The following is a 19,684-nucleotide window of genomic DNA, read 5'->3' as shown; positions in this document are numbered from 1 at the left end:
GTTTCTCACCCTCAGTTTTCCCCATGGGGGTGGGAGACTCAGGAAAGAGCTAGAGGAGTCTACACTTATTCTGTTGAAGAGGATGTTTCAAAATCGTGCTAAGATCTTGATGTTCCCTTATCTGTCACCCCATCTTTTGCATTCTCTTCCCACTCCAGGGCCCTCCTGGCCGAGCAGGGCTCCCTGGATCAGATGGGGCTCCTGGTCCTCCTGGCACATCTCTCATGCTCCCAGTGAGTTGTCTCTTGGGTTTTGGAACCTGCTGATGGGAAAGACAAGGAATTGTGTCATGTTACCAAGAACCAGATGGGCAGGAAAGCTATGGAGGAGTCTCAAAAGATCATCACTCCAAAGGGATTTGTCTTTGGGGTTGGGGAGATGGGTCCTCATTAGATGACCTAGAACAAAACACCAGTCTTCTAGGACTGGGCAGAACAGCCTATATTTCAGGGACTCTAGAACCAAAAGAGAGTCCTTCTGGAGGCAGAGGCTGGACAGTGGAGGAGGAGGGCAGGAGCTGAGTTTCTGGAATCCTCTAAGTGGTTATCTGGAAGCCATGGGAAATGCTGGATGGGCAGAACCTGGGGCAAGTTGCAGAAACGCTGGAGGGAACCTCTGCCTCGGAGGGTCCCATGGCTTTCTTGGAAGAGAATCTGAATCTTCTCTCCTTGCCCTCAGTTCCGATTTGGCAGTGGTGGGGGTGACAAGGGCCCTGTGGTGGCGGCCCAGGAGGCCCAGGCCCAGGCGATCCTGCAGCAGGCGAGGGTGAGTGGGGCTGCTTCCCTGGAAAGGGAAGGCTCTGGAGGGCACTAGAAGGTTTGGTTGGAGTGAATGTGGGGCAGGGGAGGCCTGGGTTGGTTTGGGGTTAACAGGGAGGTTGGGGAGAATCCTGGGTAATGGATGAGGATCAGGAGAGGAAGGGTGAATTTGGAGGCTGCTGCGGCTGGGGGTTCCCACTGCCTCTCCCTCAGCTCTGCTGTCACCCTGCTTCCCTAGCTGGCGCTCCGTGGACCTCCTGGCCCCATGGGATACACAGGACGCCCTGGTCCCTTGGTGAGTGAGCAGGGTGCTTGGGTGGAGGATGCTTTATTTGTGTGTGTGGTGTGGATAGTTCTGGAGAAGGACTTCTTTTGGGGAACACTCAGAGGCCACTGTTCGGTGTGTCCTTCATTACGACCATCCACTCTTCTCTCTCCCAGGGCCAACCTGGGAGCCCTGGCCTGAAAGGAGAGTCTGGAGACTTAGGACCTCAGGTGACCACCCTCCTCTACTGCACCCCCATATCTGTTCCCCAGCTCAGTCTCCCTCACTCCCCTCCCATGCCTCCTAACCCCACCCCATCTCTCCTCTTACCAGGGCCCCAGAGGACCTCAGGGACTCACAGGCCCTCCTGGCAAAGCTGGGCGAAGGGTGAGTGCCCCAGGGGTGGATGGGTGTTGTGGGGAGACAGGGCCTGCAGTGTGGGGGACTGTGCCCCTGCTTGCTCTGACACTTCCCTTGTTCTCCCAGGGCCGGGCAGGTGCTGATGGAGCCCGGGGGATGCCTGGAGAACCTGGAGTGAAGGTAACAGGCTTGGGCCCCTCCCTGAAGCCTGTGGCCTTCAGCCCACACTGGGCTCAGTTGTTTCTTGGGGATGGCCTAGTTCCCCAGGCTCCCCCAGGATCAGTGCCCCAACTCAGGTGCAGTAGGAAGGGGTGGGCTTGGACAGGGCTGTGTCCTCACTCTGGCTGCCCCTCCTCCTCCTAGGGTGACCGAGGTTTTGATGGACTCCCAGGGCTCCCTGGAGAAAAGGGCCATAGGGTGAGTACATTAGTGGGTGTGTGTTGTAATTGGGGATAAATCTTTTGTGGGAGTGAGGATAGGTAGGGAAGGGAGGTTGAAGGCTTAGCAGGAGCTCGGTGAACGTAATGGGTCGGCTAAGTGCAGAGGTTCAGTGTCTGCCTGTGTTGGGGGCTCTGAGGCCCCTCTTATGAGTTCCCCCATTTTGCAGGGTGATACTGGTGCCCAGGGCCTTCCTGGTCCCCCTGGTGAGGATGGAGAGAGGGTAAGTATAGTGGCAAATGTAGGGGCTGGGTGCAGGGGAGGTCTAGAAGGCATGGCGGCTTCACCATGTCCTCCTCTTCCAGGGAGACGATGGGGAGATTGGGCCTCGAGGGCTGCCTGGAGAGTCGGTGAGTGTCCAAGGGCTGGTGCTGGGGGAGGGGTCTCTGGGGAAGCCAGGAGGGGGACATGGGCACTAAAGGGACACAGTTTTATCCATTCATGCTGTCTCCTCCCCTCACCCTGAATGCAGGGACCTCGAGGTCTCCTTGGCCCCAAAGGCCCACCTGGTATTCCTGGACCTCCTGTAAGTGACTCCCTGACTTCTGACGCTGAGGTGACCCCTTGACCTCTCCAACTCTCCACCTTTCTAGCTGTCTTCCTGCTCCCTCTCCTCTCTCGGCATGCTTCCGATTCCCCATGAGCTCCCCCGGCTCTGGCCCCACCCTGCCCTGCCTCAGCCTTCACTCCCCAGGCACAGGGAGGGCCATGTGGTGTGGTGCCCCGAGGGCCCTTGGGCATAGGAAATAAATCCTTGAGAAAAACAAAACGAATGCCCACAAGCCCACAGATCCACAGTCCCACACCCTGCAGGCCTGGGCCAGCTGTGTTTGCTTGGGTTCGGGATGGATTGGAGGTCTGACCGTGCCAACCTTGGGAATGGCTGGGCCTCTGAAAACCACAGGTCCCTCTGGGCCACCTTCAGGCTGCTCACACCCGTCTTGTGTTTCAGGGCGTCCGAGGCATGGATGGTCCCCAGGGCCCCAAAGGGAGCTTGGTGAGTGATGGATGGCAGATCCCGCCCCCATTCTTATCCCCTGAGGTCCCTGCCAGCATCCTGTTGGCCACTATTTTGACCCCTGTCTGCTTCCTGCTCTTGCCCTCTTGGCTGTCGCTGCTGGGACTCAGCTCCATGCTCTAAATTTGTTCTGTCCCCATCTCCTTCTGACCTGTGCCTGGTCACCTGTTTCTAGGGACCCCAGGGAGAGCCAGGACCTCCTGGACAACAGGGCACCCCTGGGACCCAGGTGAGTGGTGCCCCTACTCCCTTCCCCAATTTTCATGGCTTCCCTTGGGCTTCCACAATGGGTCAGACGCTGGAAGGATACAGGAAATTAAGGGTCTCAGGCCCTTGTCGCTCATGCTCTGAATGGGGAGGCCAGCTGGAAGAGACCCTGGGCGGCCCCTGTGACTTCTCTTTCCCTGTATGTAGGGTCTCCCTGGGCCCCAGGGTGCCATCGGCCCTCATGGAGAGAAGGTAAGTGACTAAGTGATTTGGAGGACAGGGGGTTTAGAGTGGGGATGTAGAGAGAACCCTAAATGTCTGCTGGGATTTTGTCTGTGTCCAGACATGACCCTCCTAGTGACCCTGAGCCTCTTTGTCTTCCTGCAGGGTCCTCAAGGGAAGCCAGGGCTCCCTGGCATGCCTGGCTCAGACGGACCCCCGGTGAGTGGGCCCCCACTTCCAAATCCAGTTCCCTTGGCCTTCCGCCCCAGTGCATGACCTCAAAGCTCCTTCAGTGACCCTTGCACTGAAAGGTCACTGGTGGTGCTTGTCCATGGACAGTTGGCTTCACTAGGTCACAGGAAATTTGGGTTGGAAGAAGTGTAGGGAGGGGTACAGAGAGGGTGACAGGGGCCACTGGTCACATTTTCTATCCCTTACTCCCAGGGTCACCCGGGGAAGGAAGGTCCCCCTGGAACCAAAGGAAACCAGGTGAGATCTTCCATGTCTTTAACCCCTGAGGGAATCTCTACCCAGACTCTAGAGCCTCAAAGTCCTCGGGATTTCCTTCTCTCATTATTCATACAGGTCTGCCACATTCTCAATTCCTGTGCCCTGTAACGCTACCCAGACAGCAATGTTGTTACTTCCATTTCTCCCACCCCTGGAGGTCCCCACAGTGACACTCTGAGGCCCCTTTATAAACGCCTCTCTTTTTTCTTCCAGGGTCCCTCTGGACCTCAGGGTCCTCTAGGATACCCAGGACCTCGAGGGGTCAAGGTAACTGACCACCAGGCTGGGAGACAAAGGGCTGTGGTCAGGGGAGCCATATGGGGTCTTAGGAGCTTGGTCCTTCCAACCCACCTCCATCCCCTGATCACTCTACTTCTATCCCCTGTCTAATTCTAGGGTGTGGATGGAATTCGGGGTCTGAAGGGTCATAAGGGTGAGAAGGTGAGCACCATGCCCCCAGCTTCCCAGCACGTCAGTCCTGCCATCTCCTCTCTTCACTGCCTTCCCTCTAGCCTGCCCTGCACTGCCCTCCAGCTCCTGAGCCCCTGCTTCCACCTATGTTCTCGGAATCCCCATTAGAACCCCAGCCCTCTGTCATCTGTGGTGTCCTCTCACCTCTATCTTTCTCAGGGCGAGGATGGCTTTCCAGGGTTCAAAGGTGACATAGGCGTGAAAGGTGACAGGGTGAGTAGAGATTCCACACTGGCCCCAATTCCGTGTCCTACTGAGCCTCCACTCTGGAGACCCCAAGCAACAGTTTATTCTCCTGAGTCTCCAGACTCTGCAGTTCCAGTGCTGTGTTCTCTTGGGAGCCTGACCCCTACAGGATGATAACCCCATGGTCTGTGTCGTGCCTGCCCTCCCATCACTACACTATCCCTGCCTGCCGGCTCCCTATCCTGCAGCGGCCCCTGGGACCCCTCCAGCCCTCCTCAGCCTCACTGATGCCCGTTTCTCCTCTGGGCCCAGACCCTACCTCCAGTCCCCGACACTCACCTGTCCTTCCCTCTCACACAGGGCGAGGTTGGAGTCCCTGGTTCCAGGGGAGAGGATGGTCCTGAGGGGCCAAAGGGACGCAGTGGACCGACTGGAGACCCTGGGCCCCCGGGGCTTATGGGCGAGAAGGTGATGGGATGAGGGTTTTGTGCCTGGGTCCTCTGGAGGTGTGGGCACTGGGGTCAGGATGGGCATGGGGGGTGCCCGCAGCTGAAGTCAGCCAGTCAGTTGAAGATGGCCAAGCATTAGTTATACTTCTCTCTGTGTAAATGGCATCTCCCAGCTGCTGATGGGCAGAGGGGATATATAAGAAGTCAGGGAAAAGTCCCTGTCATGAAGAGTTGGATGGAGACGAGGCTTAGAGAGTAGCCGTTGCTTCAAGGCAGAGTGAACATGCGTTCGGACTCCAAGCAGCAGGAGTTCTGAGATGAGAAAGTCTAATAGCAGTGAGGTCTGTGGTCTCCTGAGCTGACTCTCCCCAGCGCTTGCCCTGTGCCAGGTGCTGTGCTGATGCGTCCTATCTGTACTATGAGGTAGGCATGTGACAGCACTGTTTTGCTGAGGTTTTACAGAGGCACAGGGATGCTTGTTAATTACATGGCCAGTGAAGGGCAGAGCCAGGGGTTATGCCCAGTCAGTCTGGCTTTAGAGTCTCTGCTCCTAAGCCCTGCTCTGCAGCTGCCTGGGCAGGATGAGCCCTGGAGCCTCTGGGGAAGGGGGCGTGCACAGGAGTCAGGGTGTGGTGGGCAAAGGGCCTGCAGGGGGACTGGTTTTGGTGGAGCAGGAGTGGGTGCTGGGGTAGATCCCACCTCCCTCGTGGGGTAGATGGAGCTGAGGTTGACAGGTGGGAAGCAGCCAGATCACAGTGACCCTGAAGGACCTGATACCTCTGCAGGCGCAGGGGAGGTGGAATCCCAGCACTAGAATTGGGGAAAATCCACTTGTGAGAAGGAGAGACTACAAAAGTCAGGCAGCTGCGGGGCAGGCAATGGGGGGCTAGAGGCTGGGCTGTGTGGGGTGCGTTGCTGGGTGGGGGCTGGCCATTATGTGTGAGGGTTGAGGTCTCCAGGGGTGGAGCAGCATCTGGATCTCCTCTCACTCCTAACTGCTCCCTGTCCCTCCACAGGGCAAGCTGGGTGTTCCTGGTCTGCCTGGCTATCCTGGACGTCAGGGACCCAAGGTGATGCCGTGCCCCATACATGCCCCACTTCCTCTCCCTTCCCTGATCCCTGATTCCAGGAAGCACAGATGCAGGGCAGCGGGGGACCCCAGAGGGAATTTAGCTGACCCCCATTTTATAGATGACGAAAGAGGCCCAGAGAGCAGCAGTGGTTTATCCAAGGCCACTTCGTTCTTGGCAGAGCTCAGGTCTCCCTCGCCACTGCCTTTGTGGCCTCTCCTGACCCCCTTTGCCCCTTCCTGAACCCTACCTTTCATCACTTCTCAATTTCCCCCCTTCTCTATTCTCACCAGGGGTCCTTAGGATTTCCTGGCTTTCCTGGTGCCAGTGGAGAGAAGGGAGCCCGGGTAAGCTGGGGGATGAGAGGGGGTGAGAAGGGAAGGGCTGGAGAGGTGTAGAGGGGGTCTGTGGGGAGTCTCACGCTGGGTAATGTTCTCTCTGCTTCATTCCCATCAGGGCCTGTCGGGGAAATCAGGGCCTCGGGGAGAACGGGGCCCCACGGTGAGTGCAGGGGAGAGAAACAGGTGGCTCAAGGTCCAGAGGGAGGCATTTGGGTTTCTCTGACAACTCCTCTCCCCTCTGTAGGGTCCACGGGGTCAGCGGGGACCCCGAGGTGCCACTGGGAAGTCTGGAGCTAAGGTGAGTGGTCTCTACAGGGCTCCATCTGCCCCCTGCCCACTCAGCCCCAGCTCTCTGTCAACACCCTGACCTCAGGGACAGCTGGAAAGCAGCTCTTCCCACTCCCTGACTCTGTTTCCCCCCACAGGGAACGTCTGGTGGTGATGGCCCCCATGGGCCCCCTGGAGAGAGGGTGAGTGTGGATCGAGAGTCCCCTTCCCCTGAACTCCCCAGGAAGCCTGGGTGAGCCAGCTCCCTCCTCACCCCAGGGAGGAAGCTGAGTTCCACCACTCAGCCCCTGCCCCCATTCTCCTGACTTCCACCACCTCTGTCTCTAGGGCCTCCCTGGACCTCAGGGTCCCAATGGGTTTCCTGGACCCAAAGGACCCCCGGTAAGTTGACCCTGAGCTCTGACCCACCTCGCTTCTCTGAGTCCTTCTTCCCTGCCCCCTTTTCAACCGAGAGTTCACCTGACACCTGAACCCCTTCCAGGGCCCCCCTGGGAAGGACGGGCTGCCGGGACACCCAGGCCAGAGAGGAGAAGTGGTGAGTGATGCTCCTGGCTACCCATTCTTGGGGGGCTCCCTCAGACCCTTTAACCCCAGAGCTGTCTGGAAAGTCCACAGGGACGTTCTCCTGGCAGAGTGGAGCCTGCCCTGGTGCTGCTCAGACCCAGCTCCCAGGGCTTGGTGTGATCCTGCCTGGGATCCCTCCTCCTGGGAATCTGGCCCACAGCGCCCACACCTGCTTTCACTGCATTCTCCTCTCTTCCTCGCCTAGGGTTTCCAAGGGAAGACCGGCCCCCCTGGTCCTCCAGGAGTGGTGGGACCTCAGGTACGTTTGTCCCTAGGAGAGAATGGACCCCAGACCCTAGCATTAGTCTGTCTGCCCCTCTTCTCTCGGTCACACATCCCTGCCCCTGGTCCGCCTGACCCAGACTCCTGGGGCTGGGTTCAGTGGTGGGGGCTGGGATTTCAGGCAGGGGTCCTGAGCTTCAGTCTGTTTTGGGGTACATTCTCATCGTCTTGTCCCCCAGGAGAGGCAGTTCCCTGACAGAGACACAAGGTGGTGTAGTTACTCCACACGGGGCAGGAAAAAACCCAGCAGTGGCCCAGGAATGCCGGGGAATTTCCCGGGGGGCTTTGGGGCAGGGATAAAGGGGTTCTGGAGAAGTGTTTTAGGGTGGCCAGGTTGGGCTCTTTTGGCAGACAGTGGGATGAAGGGCCTGAGACCGGGAACTCTCTCTGCCTTTGTCTAGGGAGCAGCAGGAGAAACCGGCCCTATGGGGGAGAGAGGCCACCCAGGCCCCCCAGGGCCCCCTGGAGAGCAGGGACTACCTGGGACAGCTGGAAAAGAAGGAACAAAGGTCAGTGAGGGGCCAGGCAGAGGGGAGGTTGGGGAACTGGGGATTGAGGTGCTGAAAGGAACAGGGAATTGGCGATTTGAGGGGGGCTCGAGAGCTCTCTGTTTAATATGGGAGCATGGCTGTGGCTCATCACCACTCTTTTCCTTTTAGGGTGACCCTGGTCCCCCTGGGGCCCCAGGGAAGGATGGTCCTGCTGGTCTGAGGGGATTCCCAGGAGAGAGAGGCCTCCCAGGCACTGCTGTGAGTGTGACTCCCAGACCCCTGCCTGTCACAAGCACCAAGCGTCCTGAGTCCCCTCCCTGACCCGGACCCCCTCCATGTCACTCCCCACTTGCATCTTTTGGAACCTGTCTTCCCTCCCCAGCCCTTACCCTTCTCTTTCCATGAAGTCTCATCGTCCCCAAATGTTTGGTTCCTAGGGTGGCCCTGGTCTGAAGGGGAATGAAGGTCCGTCTGGCCCCCCTGGCCCTGCAGTGAGTCTGGGGTTCCAGGGGGGAGGTGGTAGAAAGGACCCAGGAAAGGGGTGGGTGAGGAAGGGTAGGAGTGGCATTCCGATACCACCAGGGGCTGTGGGGCTGTGCGGCTGGGCAGAGGCTGTCCAGGGACAGCCAGAATGCGTCTGATTTTGGGATCTTCTGGGAATTTTGGTCTGAGGTTCTCCGGTATGGGCAAACTGGGGTCTCCTTCCTGGGGGTCTGACTCATCTGTTCTCTCAGGGCTCCCCTGGGGAACGAGGTGCAGCAGGATCAGGGGGACCCATTGGTCCGCCAGGACGCCCAGGCCCGCAGGGTCCCCCTGGAGCCGCAGGAGAGAAAGGCGTCCCGGTGAGTGTGGGGGTCCTGGGGAGGGGCTCTGGGGAGGAGTCTGGGAGCCTAGGGTTGATGGGCTATGACAAGTTTCCTGTGGGGTGTTTAAGGGTGAGGATCACCTCCAGGCTATGACTCCTTCGTCCTGTCCCACAGGGTGAGAAGGGCCCCACTGGCCCGACTGGCCGAGACGGGGTGCAGGGTCCTGTGGGGCTTCCTGGTCCTGCTGGGCCTCCAGGTGTGGCTGGAGAGGATGGAGACAAGGTGAGGGACCCCACAGACCCCTACAATCTTCTCTCCAGATGAGATGGCTGACCTGGGCATGACCCCTGGCCCCTGTCATGTCATCCTTCCCACTCTACCTATCACCTTTCTCTAATATCTTGTCTGTCTTCTCCTCCCAGGGTGAGGTGGGGGACCCTGGACAGAAGGGCACCAAAGGGAACAAGGGTGAACATGTAAGTGTCCATGACCTTGACTTCTGATCTCCTGGCCTTTAACCTCATTCCCACCTGATCTCTCTCCCTGTTTTGGTGTCTCTGACTCTCTTCTCTCACCCAGGGCCCTCCTGGACCCCCTGGACCCATTGGTCCTGTGGGGCAGCCTGGAGCAGCGGTGAGTGACCCCTCCACCCCCACCAAAGGCCCAGCAGCCTCTGGTCCTCCCTCAGCTCCCCCTCTGCCCTTGGGGCTGGGAGTGGGAGCAGGGGCTCTGGGCATGGCACCCAGCTCTGTGTGGTATTTGTGGATAGAGAACACCTGACCCATGACCTATCCCTGTGTCCTTGTCTCCGCTTTCCCTCCACCTGCAGGGAGCAGATGGGGAGCCTGGAGCTCGGGGACCCCAGGGACACTTTGGAGCCAAAGGCGATGAAGGAACAAGAGGATTCAATGGGCCCCCAGGACCCATTGGCCTACAGGTGTGTTGGGGGATAGGGACAGGGGCTGAGAGGTGGGGTCAGGATGGGGTGATGTTTGCCCCAGACCCTGCCAGCAGCCTGCTGATGAGGACTGGTGGGCATGTGGGGTCTGAGGGGAGGGGACTGTGGGGCCTATCTGCCTAGGGTTGTGCTTTGAGTGGGGTGGTCACCTGGGCCCATGTTTTGTATACCTGCACAGGGTTTGCCGGGCCCCTCTGGGGAGAAGGGAGAAACAGGAGATGTGGGTCCTATGGTGAGTGTGACCCCTACTGACCCTAGCCCCCATACTAGTCACCCCTCTCCCTGGCCAGCCCTCACCCCACACCCCACTGCCGACTCCCTGGCCTGGCTGCTCGTCCTCCTCTCTCCACCACTTATGCTCAGCCGTCTCACTTCCCTTCCCCATCTGTGGTGTGTCTCTTTCCCCCCAGGGACCACCTGGCCCCCCAGGACCTCGAGGTCCAGCTGGACCCAATGGCGCTGATGTGAGTCATCTCAGCCCCTGTCCCTTCAGATCAATGTGTCTGGTCCTCTGCCTCCCTTTCCCAGACCATAAACTCTAGTATCGTCTCAGGGGCCAAGAGAAGCCCTTACTCCTGGGAGGCCTCCACTGCCTCACTGCTGTGACCTTGGGCTGCTCATCTGGGACTTTGCCCCTGAAATGGCACCTCCTTCCTAAGCAATGACACCTATTTCTGTTCCTCTTCCAGGGCCCACAAGGCCCCCCGGGAGGTGTTGGGAACCTGGGTCCCCCTGGAGAGAAGGTAACTGGGAAGGGGGTGAACGGAGCAGTCATGGAAGTCGGGGATGAGAGTTGGATTTCTGCCAATTTTGGTTGGGGAGACAAAAGAGAATGAGATGTGGGGAATATCAGAATTGTTTGGCCAGGGAAGGAGAGGAGGTTTTTGACTCTAATCTCTTTGCAGGGGGAACCAGGAGAGTCAGGATCTCCAGGGATCCAGGGCGAGCCAGGTGTCAAGGTGAGTGACAGCTCCAAGGCCCTACTCCCCAATCCCCCTCACCCGCCTCAACCCTGCCTCTAGTTTTCCTGTGACCTCCTTGAGCTGGAACTCCTCTGCAGCAAGAGTCTCTGCTCCCTGCCATCCTCTGTGAGGCCTGATCCCTGGTCTGAGTGAGCCCTTCTTCCCCTTCCTCAAAGGGAAGGGGACAGGGGATTCCCCTTATAGGCTTGACTTTCTGTGTGTGTCCCATTGTCACTGAGGGGAGTAGGGGATGGCTGAAGGTGTCTCGGAAGCAGAGGCTGCAGCCCTGACCTTCAAGACCCCCTGGGCCATCTGTGTCCTCCGCTTGTTCTGCAGGGTCCACGCGGGGAACGTGGAGAAAAAGGAGAGTCGGGGCAGCCCGGAGAGCCAGGACCACCAGGGCCTAAAGGCCCCACAGGCGATGACGGCCCCAAAGGGAACCCTGTGAGTTTGGGGCGGTGGGGATGGAGTCCTCTCAGGCCCTGTGAACGACAGACCTGGGAATATGGGTGTGTGTGAGGGAGGATCTTGGAGTGTGGGGACCCCAGGATTCGGGGGGATGCTCTGGAAATGGGGCATCTGGAGGGATGCATGGGGTCTAGGATCCAGAGAGAAAGTGAGAGATGCCCTGCAGTTAATACCCTGAGGCATTATACAACACGCAGTGCACGCGGTGGGGAGAGGGGTGCAGAGACCTCTTCCTGGGGGGTACCGGTGGACACTGCCTCTAGAGGGCAGTGGCATGTGCCAGTGGGCATCTGTGCTGGGTGGGCTCAGGGAGCTGTGACCCTGACTCTTATTCTCCCTCTGGATCAGGGTCCTGTTGGTTTTCCTGGTGACCCTGGACCCCCTGGAGAAGGTGGCCCTCGGGTGAGTCTTACTCAGAGAGGGGAAGGGGCAAAAAGGGTAGGGCTTCTATGGGGGGGCCTCTGTGTGGCCGCTGGGCTTGGGTATTGGGAAGCTGGGGTTATGGCAGGGCACGCAAGGGGATGGGGGATTGACCGTTTTGGGGGTGATGCCAGCCAGGTTGGGGGCCCATCTCTGACCTTGCTTCACCTCTGCAGGGCCAGGATGGTGCTAAGGGTGACCGAGGCGAGGATGGTGAGCCAGGACAGCCTGTGAGTGACTGGTAACCCCACAACCCCCCTGAGCCCAAGCCTTATCCCCTTTACCCCTCTTCTGTGCCCCACTCCTGAGGGGCTAAGGGGTCCCTTGGCTGGAGGATAAACACTCAGCTACCCCAATTCCTCTCACCCTAGGGATCCCCTGGTCCCACTGGGGAGAATGGACCCCCAGGGCCACTTGGAAAGCGGGTAAGTGAGGTGGACCCCTGAGACCTCGGGAGGCAGTCCCTGGGCTCTGTGGATGGAGGCTGGGCAATGGCAGGTGGGACGGGCGGGGAGGTGCCTGGTGTCTGCATTGCCCTGGGTGGGTGTGTGGGCAGGAGCCGGTGGGTTTAAGGGTGTGCAGTATCTCATTGCCCTGGGCAGAGTGTGCGTGCAGGAGCTGGTGGGTTGATGGATGTGTGGTGTCCTGGGCATGTTCGTTCCTGGGTTCTGGTGTGTATGTTCTCACCGGGGGAGTGGTGGTTACTGACAAAGCAGAATGGAAACTGGAGGAGGGGCTGGCTGGCTTTTCTGTGGGCCAGGGGTGAACCTTTTTAGTTGCTGGGACAGGAGACGGGCCACCAGGTAGGGTGTGGGCAAGTGACTCTTCACAAATGTACAGACTACCCAGTATCTTCACAGCTGTCACAGCTGCATCTGTTCACACATCTGTGAATCAGCCCTCTGTGTGTGTCCCTGTGTACACACACGTGTGTGTGTATGCGTGTGTATGTGTGTGTCTGGGACAGGAAGGGGAAAGAGTTGAGCCTGGCTGCCCATGGCCTCATGTGCTCTTCCTTCCCGCTCCATCTGCAGGGTCCTGCCGGCTCGCCTGGTCCCGAGGGGCGACAAGGAGGGAAGGGAGCCAAGGTGAGGGAAAGGCCACCCTGGTGCTGGAGCATCCCCTCCACCTCCCACCCCTCAGATGCCTCTGTCCCCAGATGCCTACCCCATGTCCACCTCTCCCATGTTGGGCCCTTTTGGGGAGAGGCGTTCCCTATACTTGTTCCTGCACTAGGGGCTCCTAGAGTTTGGCCCTTCCTCCCTGCCTCACACCTTCCACCTTGGACCCTCTGCCCCCTGCCCACACCCCACTCCTCTGCCCTTCAGGACATATTCCTTGTGTGTGTTTCAGGGAGATCCTGGTGCTGTAGGTGCCCCGGGGAAGACAGGCCCGGTGGGTCCTGCAGGCCCAGCAGGGAAACCTGGCCCTGATGGTCTGAGGGGGCTCCCAGGCTCAGTGGTAAGTCACCGCAGGGAAGGACTGGGCTGGGGTGGGAGTGAGGAGCCATGGGAGGGGTGCAGTGTGGGGATGCTCCTCCTGACCCCTGTGGTCCCCTCAAATCTTCAGGGTCAGCAAGGCCGACCTGGAGCTACAGGCCAGGCTGGACCCCCAGGTCCTGTGGTGAGTGACTGGGATAGGGCTGGGTGAGGGGTGAGGGCGCTGCCCTGGGACAGAGCTGAAGCCCTGGAGGAAGTGGAGACTGTTGGGGAGAACTGGGTCCCACCTCTCCCTTGAGAGAGTGATTTCCCATCTCTCCACAGGGACCCCCAGGGCTGCCTGGTCTCCGGGGCGATGCTGGAGCCAAGGGAGAGAAGGTGAGTGACAGACACGTGGCCAGGTGTCTCTCCCATCACCCTCGACCCTGAAACCTGTGGGACCCGAGTGCCCACTGCTCTGCTTCAGGCCTCCAGCAGCCAGTCCCAGGGGGTCCCTGCTCAGTGAGGGCCACTCATGGACCCTGTGCCCGGCTCCCACTCCGTGTCTTCTTGGCCCTTCTCCCCATCCACATGACTCCTCTTTGCATTCTCTTGACTGCCTGCACCCTTCTCTAGGGCCACCCAGGTCTCATTGGACTGATTGGGCCCCCGGGTGAGCAGGGAGAGAAGGGAGATCGGGGACTTCCTGGGCCTCAGGGCTCCCCTGGGCAGAAGGGCGAGACGGTGAGTAGAGGGCATGGTCCTGGAAGTTGTGGGGGTTGAGAGTGGGGTGGAGAGGGGTGGAGTTGGAGTTGGGACTCAGCTGTGGGTGAGCGAGCAGATGCTCAGGAGGGTGTGGGAGGAGGACCCAGCTGAACCAGACCCTACCCTTCCTAGGGTATCCCAGGAGCATCCGGCCCCATTGGTCCTGGAGGCCCCCCTGGCCTCCCGGTGAGTACTGCCTGTTCCTCCACCAAATCCCCTAAACCCCTCTGCTGCCTGCCCATGGCCTCCCAGTGACTTCCACGGAACCACCAGCCTAACAAGCATAGTCCTCAGGGTCCCCCATTTGTCCTGTCACCCCCAGTCCCTCCTCCCCATACCTCCAGGGCTGTGAATGTCCTGGTATCCCCACAGTACTGCTCCTCCTGTAGTAACCCAAGGCTCCTGTGAACTTGGGACCTTGCCTCCCCGCTCCTCTGAGTCCTGACCTTCCCCTGCAGTGACTGTCTCTTTCTTGTTCCTCATTTCACAGGGACCTGCTGGCCCCAAAGGAGCCAAAGGAGCCACAGTGAGTGACCCCCTTCAGCTCTGACCTTTGCCTCACCCCCTCTGGACTTGATGATGTTTCTCCAGGGCAAATAGACTCCCCCCAAGAAGCCTCTTAATCCCAGCCAGGAGGCTGATTTGATCCTTCTGTGACCTTGATCCATACTTGACCTCTTGACCCCTCCATGACCTCATTTATTCCTTGTCAGGGCCCAGCCGGACCCAAGGGAGAGAAAGGTGTGCAGGGCCCTCCAGGACACCCGGTGAGTGAGGAATCACGGCTGCTCCCAGAGCCATCCCCCTCTGCTCCATTGCTGCCATACTTCACCCTCACCCTAACCTCGTCTCTTGCCCTCTCCATCTGTCCCTGCACCCAGGGTCCCCCGGGCGAGGTGATCCAGCCACTGCCCATCCAGATGCCCAAGAAGACTCGGCGCTCGGTGGATGGAAGCCGCCTGGTGCAGGAAGATGAGGCCATACCGACCAGGGGAGCCCCCGGCAGTCCTGGGGGGCTGGAGGAGATCTTTGGCTCACTCGACTCCCTGCGGGAGGAGATTGAGCAGATGAGGCGGCCGACGGGGACCCAGGACAGCCCTGCTCGTACCTGCCAGGACCTAAAGCTGTGCCACCCAGAGCTGCCTGATGGTCAGTGCCAGCCTCAGGGTGCACAAACATCTCCCCAACAGCATGGATACTGAACTAGCAGAATGAATGCTGGGGGAGTCCTGGAGAAGGTGTTGGATTGAGGGTGAGGGCTGAGGGGCTGGGAACTGCAGCTATTTACCAACCAGATCAGAAGTATCCCAATACTTGAGCGACTGATCTGGGTCAGTATGTACCAGCAGATAAATATACATATGTGCACACACCTGTTTGCACCTGAACAGATGAATCTATGTGATCGCCTGCAACCACATGTCCCAGTATGAGGCTGTCCATACTCGGACCTCCTCCAGTCAGAGGGCCTGGGGTTACTGTTGGGGGCAGAGGTGTCACATGATGCAAGTGGGCTGCAGCGGTAGGATGGGCTATATTCTAGGGTTCTGGGAGGGAGGAGGACCAGGAGACTAAGAGCATGATGGGGAGGGCTGGGAGGGAAGAGGGAATGTGGGGGCAAAGAGCATCTTGGAGCCTGGACCTGGGTGGCCCTGACCTCCCCTCTCCGTCACCCAACAGGAGAGTACTGGGTCGACCCCAACCAGGGCTGTGCTCGGGATGCCTTCCGAGTTTTCTGCAACTTCACAGCAGGGGGTGAGACCTGTGTGACGCCCAGGGATGATGTCACACAGGTGAGAGCTGGCCCCTGGCTGCCCCTCCCCTGCCCCATAGTGCATCCCCTCAGGGCCTAGTGGTTTCTGGGTTTTGGTGACAGTCTTCTGGCTATTGCCCCCCATGGAGCCTGCCACCCCTTCTCCACTTCTTAGCTTTTTCTTCGTTTCCTTCTCACCGGTCCTCTGATGTTCACTTTGCCTTTCGTGTGCCCCCAGTCTCCTGGCTCCCACTCAGCCCCTCATTTCTTTCCCAGCCCTTGCCTTCCAGCCATTCCCTGCTTATGACTCTGGCTCAGCTGTCCTGGTGCTGTAGATGCTCCTGAGGCCCGTCTCTGTCTCCCCCTGACACCAGCCCTCTCTCTCCTTCCAGTTCTCTTACGTGGACTCAGAGGGTTCCCCAGTGGGTGTGGTCCAGCTCACCTTCCTGCGGCTGCTCAGTGTCTCAGCCCACCAGGACGTCTCCTACCCCTGCTCTGGAGCAGCCCGCGACGGTCCCCTGAGACTCCGCGGGGCCAATGAGGATGAGCTGAGCCCGGAGACCAGCCCCTATGTCAAAGAATTCAGAGATGGCTGCCAGGTGGGAGTAGAAAGAGCTGGGTGGGGGACTGATCTCAGACTTAGGCTGGAGGAAGGAGGTGGGAAGACCCCTTGGGCAGGGTACCCAGGGAGAACAGGGAGGAGTCCATCCTGCTGGATTGTCAGGGATGCCTGAGGGAGCTCAAAAGCCAGTGAGGAGGGTGGAAAAGATGGAAGCCATCAGGTGAGGTTCACTTGGGTACACATACCAGCGTCACACAAGGTAATGCAGACATGTACACAGACTGGCACGTGGCTGCCCAGCAGAGGCACACAGTGGGGGAGAAGCAAGCACACACGCACGGGCACACAGACACTCCCAATCTGTACATCCTGAGTCACCCTGATGGGGCCAAGGTGCTCAGAGGAGAGGTGAGCCTGGGCCCCTACCCAGCTCACCCTTTCTTCCGTGTCTCCCCCTGAAGACACAGCAAGGCCGGACGGTGCTGGAGGTGCGAACGCCTGTGCTGGAGCAGCTGCCGGTGCTGGATGCCTCCTTCTCAGACCTGGGAACCCCACCGAGGCGGGGAGGGGTGCTGCTGGGGCCTGTCTGCTTCATGGGATAGGACCTTCTCTGTCTGATCCTGTCCATCGGAACCAGGCCCACCTGGAATCCCACAACATCAGCTCTGTGCCACCTCCCAAGAGGGCTCCTCACCATCTAGGGAGCCTTGGGCCAGGGCACAGAGAGCCCTCAGTCAGGGGCAGGCCAGGGGAGGGGTGAAGTGGTTGCCCGGACACCCCACGGGAGGAGTGGCATCTGGGGCTCTTGGCCCTCCCACCTGGAGCCTGTGACCCGTTAGAGAGCTGAGACCCTTATTTAAAACTCACCTCCCAATCGCCTCAAACAAATGGAAGAGAAGAGAAAGGACACGGTGTATTTTGTATTTAAAAGTAATTATATTAATTATTTAAAGCGTGGAAAGCAAAATAACAAAAAAGAGAAATGCCCACAAAAATCAGCAGATGTTGGAGATAGGGCTCTCGGGGGTGGGCTCCGGCACCCACATCCTTGTGTCAGGAGTTTCCTCAGTGACTGTGTGTGTGGGGTTTCAGTGCTGAACTCTCCCTCCCTCCCACCTCACCTGTCACACCCACTGTGAAAGTTGGAATATGTGGTCTCCCTGGCCTCAGGGCTCTGACTCTGCCAGGGCGGGGCTCTCTAACCCACAGGTGTTGGCTGCCTGGCCCATGTGCACACTGTCTCTTCCACTTGGTCTGGGTCTGGCAGGCACTGCCTGCTACTTGAGGGCCAGGATGCTCCCCCAGGGAAGAAACGGAATAGTGTGGGGTGTGTGCAGGGCTGCATCCAGCAGATGGCTGGAATATTAAAATTCTTCTATATTGGCTGGTAAATTGCCATGGCCCTGAGCCACTGAGTATGTTCATTGCCACCTCTGTCCCTCCCCTGGGAACCCCTCCCCTTCCCTGATCCTGAAATTAAAGGGTTAATGTGTGGCATATGGAAGGGACTCCCAGGACCCTGTGCTCAGTGTCCATGCTGACTGATGGTTAAATAATGTGATTGTTTCCTCCCAGGTGTCTGTGTCACTGCTCGTGTTGTTATTTCAGTCTCCCCCAACACCCATCTGATGTTCCCTCTCCCCAGCTAAGTGGTTACCAGAATCGTACGGCTTAATCCAGATACCCTGCAAGCCCTGCCCAGCTGAGGTGTCAGGGCCCAGAGTTTACAAAGCCTAGGTGACTAGCATAAAATTACAAATGACGCCCCAGGGACACCAGGTAGGGGTTTAGGGTCCCTGTGGCCCCAGGTTCTGACATCGGTGTGCAGTTGCTTCTGGGTGAGGGCGGGCCTGTGCTCCAGAAGGAGCCTTACATAGCCCAGTCTAATCTCTGTAAATGGGGAGGCTGAGGCCCACTTCCAAGAAGACATTTACTGCATCTGTACCTCTGGTCACCTGATGCCTCCCCATCAGGCTTGTGCTGTGCTGTCATGAAGACCAGGTCTGTGGCCAGGCCCTCTACACTCGCGTGTAGTCACGTGCACACTCCTTGAGTCTTTGTGTTGGGTGGAGATGCACAGTCCCTGCTGTGTCCCCCGACTCTTGACTGACCCCCACTTTCCTAGCCTCCCTCTCCTGGGCACTCAGAAGCTCTGCTCCCTCCGGGTTAGGTGTCCAAGAAGGCCTCTCTTCCAAGGCTGGCCGCGCAGTCGGGACCCCCTAGCTGGCACCCATGGGGCTTCACATTCCCAAGCAGCATTGCCTGGCTCCTGCCCGTCAGGGCGCTGCATTAAAACGTGTTCCAGGGCCTCATCCCACCTGGGACGCCGCTTCCTCGCGGGCGCCAGGCTCGCGGGTGCGTGCCTTTGTGTCCCGGTTTCGCATCGGCAGCCTCGGGGAGGGCCCGGCGGGGGTGCCCTTCACCCTGAGCCCACGCCCGGGTAGGCTGCGCCCCCGCCCCTCCTCCTCGTACTTCTTCCTCCCAGCGTGTCCCCGACAGCATCGGCTTGGCCGTCCCGGTCCCAACTCATTCTCGATCGCAGGAAGCCCCACGTGGGCGTCTAGAGGGCCACCCTGGCCCGGGCGGATGCGCGGAAAAACCTCTGGAGGATGGAAGCCGCTCCTTGGCGCTGGCGCCTCCGCTTCTGCCGCCCCCTAGAGCCTGCGCTAAGACCGCGGCCCTGCACCGGGTGAGCTGAATAATCCCGGTCCCTCAACGCCTCTCCCTCGTCACCCGGTGAGCCCCCACCAACTCCCCCTGATCCAGGAGGCCGAATGGAGGAAGAAGCCCCTGATCTCATCTGTCAGGGGTCCGGTGGTGGATAGGGTTTCTGGGATCACCCATGCCCTCCATCTCAATATCCAAGGGCCAGGGGCTTCAGACACCCCCTTCCCTCCCTCTCAGGGTCAGATCAAGAGAAGATCAGACCTAAATAGGTGCCCCCATCTGTTTCGCCCGCATCCACTCCCAGCCAAGCTAGGCTGGAACTGAGGTTTCTCTGGAGCTCTTTCTGCAGCTGGAGCCAAACCAATAGAGGTCGCCCCCCGAAAACCAAGAGGACTTTCCCAAAGGTCACGTTTGGTCAGATGCTCTGAGTTCCGAAGGCTTCTCTGCATGGAAACAATGCTATACAGTCACTCGAATAACATTTATATACGGCAGCTAAGTCCCCAGGCCAATCCACAAAAGCCTATTTAATTACACAGTGCTGCCAACCAACCCCATCTAACAGTTTCATGAGGGAGTCTGTGCCAAGTCGCTGTTGAGGAGGCCAGGCCCACAGCCTTCTCTTGGCAGCTAACTTCTTCCTCCCCTCCAGAAAGCTAGGGCCAGGCTTTAAGGAAAGGTGGGCGGGGTTTAAGGTCAGGGCTGTAGAGGCGGGGTTTTGGGGTGGAGCTGGGTGTGAATAGGCCAAGTGCCCCGGCCTCTGGGCCTGTGGGTATTGGTAGTGTCACCATTGGCTGGTGGGCAATGGAGGCTTCTGGATGGGGTTGGAGGAGATAGGGAAGAGAAAGGCAGAGGTTTTAGGGAACTACTTCGGGTTTGATTGGGACAGAATATAAACTTTTGTTGGAGCAGCCAAGTTCTGAAAAGTATTGACTGCCTATGGAAGGAGTTGAACTTGAACTCAAAAAGTAAGAGAGAGTCATTG

At 58.9% G+C, this 19,684-nt stretch overlaps 1 protein-coding gene and 1 long non-coding RNA gene across 11 annotated transcripts in view; one reads left to right on the top strand and one right to left on the bottom strand.

The window, feature by feature from the left end:
* The window catches only part of COL11A2 (collagen type XI alpha 2 chain), a 30,425-nt gene extending 12,817 nt beyond the window's left edge, over positions 1–17,608 (top strand). For 7 of the 10 annotated variants that reach the window (XM_009204897.4, XM_031667664.1, XM_009204902.4 and 4 more), the window contains 55 exons: positions 159–233; positions 679–765; positions 997–1,053; positions 1,200–1,253; positions 1,357–1,410; positions 1,510–1,563; positions 1,747–1,800; positions 1,991–2,044; positions 2,127–2,171; positions 2,294–2,347; positions 2,774–2,818; positions 3,015–3,068; positions 3,254–3,298; positions 3,434–3,487; positions 3,713–3,853; positions 3,992–4,045; positions 4,175–4,219; positions 4,409–4,462; positions 4,796–4,903; positions 5,901–5,954; positions 6,248–6,301; positions 6,411–6,455; positions 6,540–6,593; positions 6,721–6,765; positions 6,911–6,964; positions 7,065–7,118; positions 7,353–7,406; positions 7,831–7,938; positions 8,089–8,178; positions 8,358–8,411; positions 8,655–8,762; positions 8,901–9,008; positions 9,149–9,202; positions 9,306–9,359; positions 9,556–9,663; positions 9,863–9,916; positions 10,095–10,148; positions 10,374–10,427; positions 10,590–10,643; positions 10,983–11,090; positions 11,463–11,516; positions 11,711–11,764; positions 11,906–11,959; positions 12,569–12,622; positions 12,888–12,995; positions 13,104–13,157; positions 13,298–13,351; positions 13,589–13,696; positions 13,850–13,903; positions 14,208–14,243; positions 14,431–14,484; positions 14,599–14,866; positions 15,398–15,510; positions 15,863–16,069; positions 16,494–17,608. In XM_009204897.4, coding sequence (XP_009203161.1) covers positions 159–233; positions 679–765; positions 997–1,053; positions 1,200–1,253; positions 1,357–1,410; positions 1,510–1,563; positions 1,747–1,800; positions 1,991–2,044; positions 2,127–2,171; positions 2,294–2,347; positions 2,774–2,818; positions 3,015–3,068; positions 3,254–3,298; positions 3,434–3,487; positions 3,713–3,853; positions 3,992–4,045; positions 4,175–4,219; positions 4,409–4,462; positions 4,796–4,903; positions 5,901–5,954; positions 6,248–6,301; positions 6,411–6,455; positions 6,540–6,593; positions 6,721–6,765; positions 6,911–6,964; positions 7,065–7,118; positions 7,353–7,406; positions 7,831–7,938; positions 8,089–8,178; positions 8,358–8,411; positions 8,655–8,762; positions 8,901–9,008; positions 9,149–9,202; positions 9,306–9,359; positions 9,556–9,663; positions 9,863–9,916; positions 10,095–10,148; positions 10,374–10,427; positions 10,590–10,643; positions 10,983–11,090; positions 11,463–11,516; positions 11,711–11,764; positions 11,906–11,959; positions 12,569–12,622; positions 12,888–12,995; positions 13,104–13,157; positions 13,298–13,351; positions 13,589–13,696; positions 13,850–13,903; positions 14,208–14,243; positions 14,431–14,484; positions 14,599–14,866; positions 15,398–15,510; positions 15,863–16,069; positions 16,494–16,634 — 4,023 coding nt within the window. In that variant the 3' untranslated portion in view covers positions 16,635–17,608. The remainder of the gene's footprint in view (positions 1–158; positions 234–678; positions 766–996; positions 1,054–1,199; positions 1,254–1,356; positions 1,411–1,509; positions 1,564–1,746; positions 1,801–1,990; positions 2,045–2,126; positions 2,172–2,293; positions 2,348–2,773; positions 2,819–3,014; positions 3,069–3,253; positions 3,299–3,433; positions 3,488–3,712; positions 3,854–3,991; positions 4,046–4,174; positions 4,220–4,408; positions 4,463–4,795; positions 4,904–5,900; positions 5,955–6,247; positions 6,302–6,410; positions 6,456–6,539; positions 6,594–6,720; positions 6,766–6,910; positions 6,965–7,064; positions 7,119–7,352; positions 7,407–7,830; positions 7,939–8,088; positions 8,179–8,357; positions 8,412–8,654; positions 8,763–8,900; positions 9,009–9,148; positions 9,203–9,305; positions 9,360–9,555; positions 9,664–9,862; positions 9,917–10,094; positions 10,149–10,373; positions 10,428–10,589; positions 10,644–10,982; positions 11,091–11,462; positions 11,517–11,710; positions 11,765–11,905; positions 11,960–12,568; positions 12,623–12,887; positions 12,996–13,103; positions 13,158–13,297; positions 13,352–13,588; positions 13,697–13,849; positions 13,904–14,207; positions 14,244–14,430; positions 14,485–14,598; positions 14,867–15,397; positions 15,511–15,862; positions 16,070–16,493) is intronic. The other 3 variants (XM_003897433.5, XM_009204901.4, XM_003897432.5) reach the window with 1 other exon arrangement.
* On the bottom strand, positions 69–4,880 carry LOC103883614. The gene is made up of 2 exons (XR_004184551.1): positions 4,775–4,880; positions 69–259 (listed from the first exon to the last, which is right to left on the bottom strand). It is a non-coding gene; the product is annotated as an uncharacterized LOC103883614 (long non-coding RNA).
* Positions 17,609–19,684: the final 2,076 nt, after the last annotated feature.

This window comes from Papio anubis, chromosome 6, assembly GCF_008728515.1.
Source record: "Papio anubis isolate 15944 chromosome 6, Panubis1.0, whole genome shotgun sequence".
Classification (NCBI taxonomy): domain Eukaryota; kingdom Metazoa; phylum Chordata; class Mammalia; order Primates; family Cercopithecidae; genus Papio; species Papio anubis.
The sequence above is the reverse complement of the archived record's forward strand: the minus strand, read 5'-3'. Positions and strand labels throughout refer to the sequence as shown.